The following is a 9320-nucleotide window of genomic DNA, read 5'->3' on the forward strand; positions in this document are numbered from 1 at the left end:
ACATGGCATATAGAAGGTGGCTGCCCCTCCCCCCGTATCACACACCTGACAGCCCACATGGCATATAGGAGGTGGCTGCCCCTCCCCCCCCGTATCACAAACCTGACAGCCCACATGGCATACAGGAGGCGGCTGCCCCTCCCCCCGTATCACACACCTGACAGCCCACATGGCATATAGGAGGTGGCTGCCCCTCCCCCTGTATCACACACCTGACAGCCCACATGGCATATAGAAGGTGGCTGCCCCTCCCCCCAGACCGCCGTGTTACACACCTGACAGCCCACATGGCATACAGGAGGCGGCTGCCCCTCCCCCCCATTGCACACATTGGAGGTGGTGGTTGCTGAGGCCCCTCCCCCCGGACCCCCGTGTTGCACACATGACAGCTTACACACCACATATGGCATTTTTTTTTATTCTTAAATCAGATATAAATTTTGTTTTCTTTTCTGGAAAAAAAATAAATCGTTCATCGTGAGACCGGGGGAAGCAAAAGTGATAAAAAAACCAAAGGCAGAAAGGGGGCGGGGCAGACAGGAACTCATTGGTTGGTCCGATGTTGGCAGCTGGATCAGTAGTCATGGCGATGGCGGCGGCTCACATGTTCCGGTCTACCAGGTACTTGGTCATGGCGTGTGCTTTAGCGTTTACCGTCCCACCGTGAACGCCTTCTTTACCCATTACAATAAGGAGAGCTGCGGCAGAAGAGAAGGGGTTAATGAGGCCCAGCCACCATATTCTGTCTATAGGGGGATACACAGAGAGGGCCCCCCCCAACCACCATATTCTGTCTATAGGGGGGGATATACAGAGAGGGCCCCCCCACCATATTCTGTCTATAGGGGGGGGATATACAGAGAGGGCCCCCCCAACCACCATATTCTGTCTATAGGGGGGGATATACAGAGAGGGCCCCCCCAACCACCATATTCTGTCTACTATAGGGGGGGGGATATACAGAGAGGCCCCCCCAACCACCATATTCTGTCTATAGGGGGATATACAGAGAGGGGCCCCCCAACCACCATATTCTGTCTATAGGGGGGGATATACAGAGAGGGCCCCCCCCCCCCAACCACCATATTCTGTCTATAGGGGGGGGATATACAGAGGGGCCCCCAACCACCATATTCTGTCTACTATAGGGGGATATACAGAGAGGGGCCCCCAACCACCATATTCTGTCTATAGGGGGATATACAGATGAGGGGCCCCAACCACCATATTCTGTCTATAGGGGGATATACAGAGAGGGGCCCCCAACCACCATATTCTGTCTATAGGGGGGGGGGATATACAGAGAGGGGCCCCCAACCACCATATTCTGTCTATAGGGGGGGGGATATACAGAGAGGGGCCCCAACCACCATATTCTGTCTATAGGGGGGGGATATACAGAGAGGGGCCCTCAACCACCATATTCTCTATAGGGGGGGGGATATACAGAGAGGGGCCCCCAACCACCATATTCTGTCTATAGGGGGATACACAGAGAGGGCCCCCCCAACCACCATATTCTGTCTATGGGGGGATATACAGAGAGGGCCCCCCCAACCACCATATTCTGTCTATAGGGGGATGTACAGAGGGGCCCCCAACCACCATATTCTGTCTATAGGGGGGGGGATATACAGAGAGGCCCCCCCCCCCCCAACCACCATATTCTGTCTATAGGGGGGGGGGGATATACAGAGAGGGGCCCCCAACCACCATATTCTGTCTATAGGGGGATACACAGAGAGGGCCCCCCCCAACCACCATATTCTGTCTATGGGGGGATATACAGAGAGGGCCCCCCCAACCACCATATTCTGTCTATAGGGGGGGGGGGATATACAGAGAGGGGCCCCCAGCCACCATATTCTGTCTATAGGGGGGGGGGGATATACAGAGAGGGGCCCCCAGCCACCATATTCTGTCTATAGGGGGGGGATATACAGAGGGGCCCCAACCACCATATTCTGTCTATAGGGGGATATACAGAGAGGGCCCCCCCCCAACCACCATATTCTGTCTATAGGGGGATATACAGAGAGGCCCCCCCCCCCCAACCACCATATTCTGTCTATAGGGGGATATACAGAGAGGCCCCCCCCCCAACCACCATATTCTGTCTATAGGGGGATATACAGAGAGGCCCCCCCCCCCCCCAACCACCATATTCTGTCTAAAGGGGGGGGGATATACAGAGGGGGCCCCAACCACCATATTCCGTCTACTATAGGGGGATATACAGAGAGGGGCCCCCAGCCACCATATTCTGTCTATAGGGGGGGGGGATATACAGAGGGGCCCCCAACCACCATATTCTGTCTATAGGGGGGGGGGATATACAGAGAGACCCCCCCCCCCCCAACCACCATATTCTGTCTATAGGGGGGGGGGATATACAGAGGGGCCCCCAGCCACCATATTCTGTCTATAGGGGGATATACAGAGAGGGCCCCCCCCAACCACCATATTCTGTCTATAGGGGGATATACAGAGAGGGGCCCCCAACCACCATATTCTGTCTATAGGGGGGGGGGATATACAGAGAGGGGCCCCAACCACCATATTCTGTCTATAGGGGGATATACAGAGAGGGCCCCCCCCCAACCACCATATTCTGTCTATAGGGGGGGGGGGATATACAGAGAGGGGCCCCAACCACCATATTCTGTCTATAGAGGGGGATATACAGAGAGGGGCCCCCAACCAGCATATTCTCTATAGGGGGGGGGATATACAGAGAGGGGCCCCCAGCCACCATATTCTGTCTATAGGGGGATATACAGAGAGGGGCCCCCACCACCATATTCTGTCTATAGGGGGGGATATACAGAGAGGGGCCCCCACCACCATATTCTCTATAGGGGGGGATATACAGAGAGGGGCCCCCACCACCATATTCTCTATAGGGGGGGATATACAGAGAGGGGCCCCCACCACCATATTCTCTATAGGGGGGGGATATACAGAGAGGGGCCCCCACCACCATATTCTCTATAGGGGGGGGGGGATATACAGAGAGGGGCCCCCACCACCATATTCTGTCTATAGAGGGGGGATATACAGAGAGACCCCCGCCCCCAACCACCATATTCTGTCTATAGGGGGGGGATATACAGAGAGACCCCCGCCCCCAACCACCATATTCTGTCTATAGGGGGGGGGGGGATATACAGAGGGGCCCCCAGCCACCATATTCTGTCTATAGGGGGATATACAGAGAGGGGCCCCCAACCACCATATTCTGTCTATAGGGGGGGATATACAGAGAGGGGCCCCCAACCACCATATTCTGTCTATAGGGGGGGATATACAGAGAGGGGCCCCCAACCACCATATTCTGTCTATAGGGGGGGATATACAGAGAGGGGCCCCCAACCACCATATTCTGTCTATAGGGGGATATACAGAGAGGGGCCCCCAACCACCATATTCTCTATAGGGGGGGGGGGATATACAGAGAGGGGCCCCCAACCACCATATTCTGTCTACTATAGGGGGGATATACAGAGAGGGGCCCCGACCATAGTAGTGTTATACAGGGGCACACCGTAAGGAGCCCGACCACCAGAGGGCAGCTCGGCCCCACAAGGGGTGACTCACCTGTCTTTGTTCTCCCAATAGTCATGTTGAATGTCGGCCCCTCTTTCGCCTTCGTCCTTACGTCCATAGTGTGGGAATCACTGATGTTGTCCCTGATGAGGCTGCACCGCAGACCCCCCACCGTCAGGCCGTTTGTGTAGAAGTGGGTGCGTTCATCACAGGCCAGAGCAGCGATCTCTGCAGGCTGGAGAGAAGAGGGAGCGGTTACTGCTGCCCCAGTGCCCCCCAGCCGTATTACTGCCCCCTCCCCACACCCGAGCCGTATTACTGCCCCCTCCCCACACCCGAGCCGTATTACTGCCCCCTCCCCACACCCGAGCCATATTACTGCCCCCTCCCCAGTGTCCCCCCGCCCACACCTGAGCCATATTACTGCCCCCTCCCCGTGTCCCCCCCGCCCACACCTGAGCCATATTACTGCCCCCTCCCCGTGTCCCCCCCGCCCACACCTGAGCCATATTACTGCCCCCTCCCCAGTGTCCCCCCGCCCACACCTGAGCCATATTACTGCCCCCTCCCCAGTGTCCCCCTGCCCACACCTGAGCCATATTACTGCCCCCTCCCCAGTGTCCCCCCGCCCACACCTGAGCCATATTACTGCCCCCTCCCCGTGTCCCCCCCGCCCACACCTGAGCCATATTACTGCCCCCTCCCCACACCTGAGCCCGAGGGGTATTACTGCCCCCTCCCCAGTGTCCCCCCGCCCACACCTGAGCCATATTACTGCCCCCTCCCCGTGTCCCCCGGGCCCTATACCTGCAGAGCGCCCGCCTGTCCTGTCAGGTCCAGGAATGTGGAGTATGCGGCCTGTACAGATCCTGCAGGATAAGGTGCAGCCTCCCCCACTAATCACAGGCGGGACCACAAGTGCCAGAAGCACTGACAGCTCTATGTACAGCCGATCACCCCCACACTAACCATGTGTATAGTGGCAGCAGCCTCCGCTCACATCCTGCAGGGTGAGGAGCCGCCCCCAGCACTTCCTATTCCTCTCATCATATCCTTATATAGGCAGAGAAGTCAGCAGCAGCCCCCGAATGCAACACGGGGGAGACCGCCGGCTGCACGGAGCCCCCCGAACGGAACACGGGGGAGACCGCCGGCTGCACGGAGCCCCCCGAACGCAACACGGGGGAGACCGCCGGCTGCACGGAGCCCCCCGAACGCAACACGGGGGAGACCGCCGGCTGCACGGAGCCCCCCGAACGCAACACGGGGGAGACCGCCGGCTGCACGGAGCCCCCCGAACGCAACACGGGGGAGACCGCCGGCTGCACGGAGCCCCCCGAACGCAACACGGGGGAGACCGCCGGCTGCACAGAGCCCCCCGAACGCAACACGGGGGAGACCGCCGGCTGCACAGAGCCCCCCGAACGCAACACGGGGGAGACCGCCGGCTGCACAGAGCCCCCCGAACACGGGGGAAACTGCCGGCTGCACCAGAATACAGGGGAGACCGCCAGCTGCACGGAGCCCCCATTAACTGTGCCCCCAGCACTGGTTCCCCCATAAAGCTGCGGAGTCCCCCTGTAAGCAGGTAGAGGGGAGCTGCTCACATACCAGAACACTACACAGCCTGAGCCACGTGTGACTGCAACCTCCGCCCCAGGGGCCATTAACCCCTCAGGGGCCACATACCAAGACTGCCAGATCCTTATCTCTGGGAGGCGGAGCCTAACACTCCTACAGAGGGGGAGGAGCCCAAACATACACAACTGTACTCTCCAGTGTATAATGGAGCCCCCATGGTGTAGCGGGGCCCTGTATATACTGTGTGTAGCCCTGTATATACTGTGTGTAGCCCTGTATATACTGTGTGTAGCCCTGTATATACTGTGTGTAGCCCTGTATATACTGTGTGTAGCCCTGTATATACTGTGTGTAGCCCTGTATATACTGTGTGTAGCCCTGTATATACTGTGTGTAGCCCTGTATATACTGTGTGTAGCGTTTGAGTCTACAGGAAGCCAGCCCCTCCCCCACCGTACAGGAAAGAGGAAGTGCAGCAGCTGTGGCCCCATCACACACCCGCTGCATAACCGCATGCAACAGGAAACCGGGCGACACCATCTGCACAGCTCTGCTACACCCCCCGGCAATGCCCCTGCACCCAGCCAGCTCTGCTACACCCCCCGGCAATGCCCCTGCACCCAGCCAGCTCTGCTACACCCCCCGGCAATGCCCCTGCACCCAGCCAGCTCTGCTGCACCCCCCGGCAATGCCCCTGCACCCAGCCAGCTCTGCTGCACCCCCCGGCAATGCCCCTGCACCCAGCCAGCTCTGCTACACCCCCCGGCAATGCCCCTGCACCCAGCCAGCTCTGCTGCACCCCCCGGCAATGCCCCTGCACCCAGCCACTGCAAGCCTGCCCCGGGGCAATACATCAGTCCCTAACCAAGTGAGTACTGCATGAGCCTGTACCACCAGGGGCAGCATACCCACCACAGGACAGAGGGGGAGGAGCCTACCTCATACAGGGGGCCCAGATCCACACAAAGGGGAGGAGCCTACTGCATACAGGGGGCCCATATCCCAGCAGAGGAGGAGGAGCCTAGTATAAACAGGAGGATCCCATCCCCAGCTATGAGGGGCCCCGGTATATATACACAGGAGAATCCCATCCCCAGCTATGAGGGGCCCCGGTATATATACAGGATCCCATCCCCGGCTATGAGGGGCCCCGGTATATATACACAGGAGAATCCCATCCCCAGCTATGAGGGGCCCCGGTATATACACAGGATCCCATCCCCGGCTATGAGGGGCCCCGGTATATACACAGGATCCCATCCCCGGCTATGAGGGGCCCCGGTATATATACAGGATCCCATCCCCGGCTATGAGGGGCCCCGGTATATATACAGGATCCCATCCCCGGCTATGAGGGGCCCCGGTATATATACAGGATCCATCCCCGGCTATGAGGGGCCCCGGTATATATACAGGAGGATGCCATCCCCGGCTATGAGGGGCCCCGGTATATATACAGGATCCCATCCCCGGCTATGAGGGGCCCCGGTATATATACAGGAGGATGCCATCCCCGGCTATGAGGGGCCCCGGTATATATACAGGATCCCATCCCCGGCTATGAGGGGCCCCGGTATATATACAGGATCCCATCCCCGGCTATGAGGGGCCCCGGTATATACAGGATCCCATCCCCGGCTATGAGGGGCCCCGGTATATATACAGGATCCCATCCCCAGCTATGAGGGGCCCCGGTATATATACAGGATCCCATCCCCGGCTATGAGGGGCCCCGGTATATACAGGATCCCATCCCCGGCTATGAGGGGCCCCGGTATATACAGGATCCCATCCCCGGCTATGAGGGGCCCCGGTATATACAGGATCCCATCCCCGGCTATGAGGGGCCCCGGTATATACACATATATATACACACAGGACCCCATCCCCGGCCGCCGGGCACATGACGGTCACCACACCCGGGGCGGGGACCGGGCTGACAGCACATGGGGAGGCGGCACTCACCGTGATCTTGCACAGATCGCCGTCGGGGTGCGCGGCCCACACACAGGCGGGGTTGATGCCGCAGATGACCGCGTCCTGGATCTCGTGTGTCATGAGATTCTTGATGTAATCGTCCCAGGACATGGCGGCGGCTCTCGGGGGTTTCTCCGGCGTTGGCGGGTGCTGCTGCCTCGTGCGGCTGTGGCTGGTGCGCGCGCAGGGTCTAGTCCCGCCAGCCCCGCCCCTATATATATGGCACGATGCCGGCCATTCCTGACGTTGGAGGGCAGGACTGCGCAGGCGCAGATGGCACGGGAGGCGGGGCTGTGGTTAGAGGCATCATGCGCGGGCTGCGGGGCAGGGCGCGGCCGGCTCACTACTGCGCAAGCGCTTAAAGGCGATGACGTACTACGGATGTCCTGGGTGAGATGTGCGCGCGCATGAAGTCGAGGGGGCGAACCGAAGGCCAAACGTCAGCGTTGTGGTGCGCGTGCGCAGTCTAGGTGAGTTGGCTGCGGATGCGGGACTGTGACTGTCTGAGATCCAGAACTTACTACTCGGCGGACTGCCCCCTATAGGCCGCCCGCTGTACTGTATGGCATCCTGTATCGCATACAGGGCCCTAAGGCCCAATCTCACAGGGTTTTCACAGGTAATGGCCAATATTAGTTATTGACTTTTAATCTCAGATTTATTTTTTTATTATCCTAGAACATTTTTAGTGTAGTGGAGACCCGGAGCGATATCCAGCGGCCTCAGATACTTGTGCGTAACAGCGATGAGGAGAGGTCACCTCATGTATCCAGTCATGTGCAACGAAAGTGAGCGCCGCAACGGGGGTCCGCGGCCGTATATAACTGATAGAACCACAGGACGGGGGTCTGCGGCCGTATATAACTGATAGAACCACAGGACGGGGGTCCGCGGCCGTATATAACTGATAGAACCACAGGACGGGGGTCCGCGGCCGTATATAACTGATAGAACCACAGGACGGGGGTCCGCGGCCGTATATAACTGATACACCCACAGGATGGGGGTCCGCGGCCGTATATAACAGATATAACCACAGGACGGGGGTCCGCGGCCGTATATAACAGTGGTATAACCACAGGACCGGGGGTCCGCGGCCGTATATAACATATATAACCACAGGACGGGGGTCCGCGGCCGTATATAACTGATACACCCACAGGACGGGGGTCCGCGGCCGTATATAACATATATAACCACAGGACGGGGGTCCGCGGCCGTATATAACTGATACACCCACAGGACGGGGGTCCGCGGCCGTATATAACAGATATAACCACAGGACGGGGGTCCGCGGCCGTATATAACTGATATAACCACAGGACGGGGGTCCGCGGCCGTATATAACTGATATAACCACAGGACGGGGGTCCGCGGCCGTATATAACTGATACACCCACAGGACGGGGGTCCGCGGCCGTATATAACTGATAGAACCACAGGACAGGGGTCCGCGGTCGTATATAACTGATATAACCACAGGACGGGGGTCCGCGGCCGTATATAACTGATACACCCACAGGACGGGGGTCTGCGGCCGTATATAACATATAACCACAGGACAGGGGTCCGCGGCCGTATATAACTGATAGAACCACAGGACGGGGGTCCGCGGCCGTATATAACTGATAGAACCACAGGACGGGGGTCCGCGGCCGTATATAACAGATATAACCACAGGACGGGGGTCTGCGGCCGTATATAACTGATACACCCACAGGACGGGGGTCCGCGGCCGTATATAACTGATACACTCACAGGATGGGGGTCCGCGGCCGTATATAACATATATAACCACAGGGCGGGGGTCCGCGGCCGTATATAACTGATACACCCACAGGACGGGGGTCCGCGGCCGTATATAACAGATATAACCACAGGACGGGGGTCCGCGGCCGTATATAACTGATATAACCACAGGACGGGGGTCCGCGGCCGTATATAACTGATAGAACCACAGGACAGGGGTCCGCGGTCGTATATAACTGATATAACCACAGGACGGGGGTCCGCGGTCGTATATAACTGATACACCCACAGGACGGGGGTCTGCGGCCGTATATAACATATAACCACAGGACGGGGGTCCGCGGCCGTATATAACTGATAGAACCACAGGACGGGGGTCCGCGGCCGTATATAACTGATAGAACCACAGGACGGGGGTCCGCGGCCGTATATAACAGATATAACCACAGGACGGGGGTCTGCGGCCG

General features: G+C 58.5%; 1 protein-coding gene across 1 annotated transcript; it reads right to left on the reverse strand.

Annotated features, from left to right (window-relative positions):
- Positions 1-402: 402 nt before the first annotated feature.
- Positions 403-7303, reverse strand: PFN1 (profilin 1). The gene is made up of 3 exons (XM_069947453.1): positions 7093-7303; positions 3598-3781; positions 403-698 (listed from the first exon to the last, which is right to left on the reverse strand). The coding sequence occupies exons 1-3, from the start codon at positions 7213-7215 to the stop codon at positions 601-603; spliced, it is 405 nt and encodes a 134-aa protein (XP_069803554.1). The 5' UTR covers positions 7216-7303; the 3' UTR covers positions 403-600.
- Between the last annotated feature and the right edge of the window lie 2017 nt (positions 7304-9320).

The sequence above is a fragment of the Dendropsophus ebraccatus genome, chromosome 1 (genome assembly GCF_027789765.1).
Source record: "Dendropsophus ebraccatus isolate aDenEbr1 chromosome 1, aDenEbr1.pat, whole genome shotgun sequence".
NCBI classification, from domain to species: Eukaryota; Metazoa; Chordata; class Amphibia; order Anura; family Hylidae; genus Dendropsophus; species Dendropsophus ebraccatus.

Excerpts from the sequence above, each read along its gene's own strand:
- PFN1 (XM_069947453.1), bottom strand. The coding sequence starts at position 7,215 with ATGTCCTGGGACGATTACATCAAGAATCTCATGACACACGAGATCCAG. Across the intron at positions 3,782-7,092 it reads GCGATCTGTGCAAGATCACG|CCTGCAGAGATCGCTGCTCT; the intron begins GTGAGTGCCGCC and ends TCTTCTCTCCAG. Across the intron at positions 699-3,597 it reads TATTGGGAGAACAAAGACAG|CTCTCCTTATTGTAATGGGT; the intron begins GTGAGTCACCCC and ends CTTCTGCCGCAG.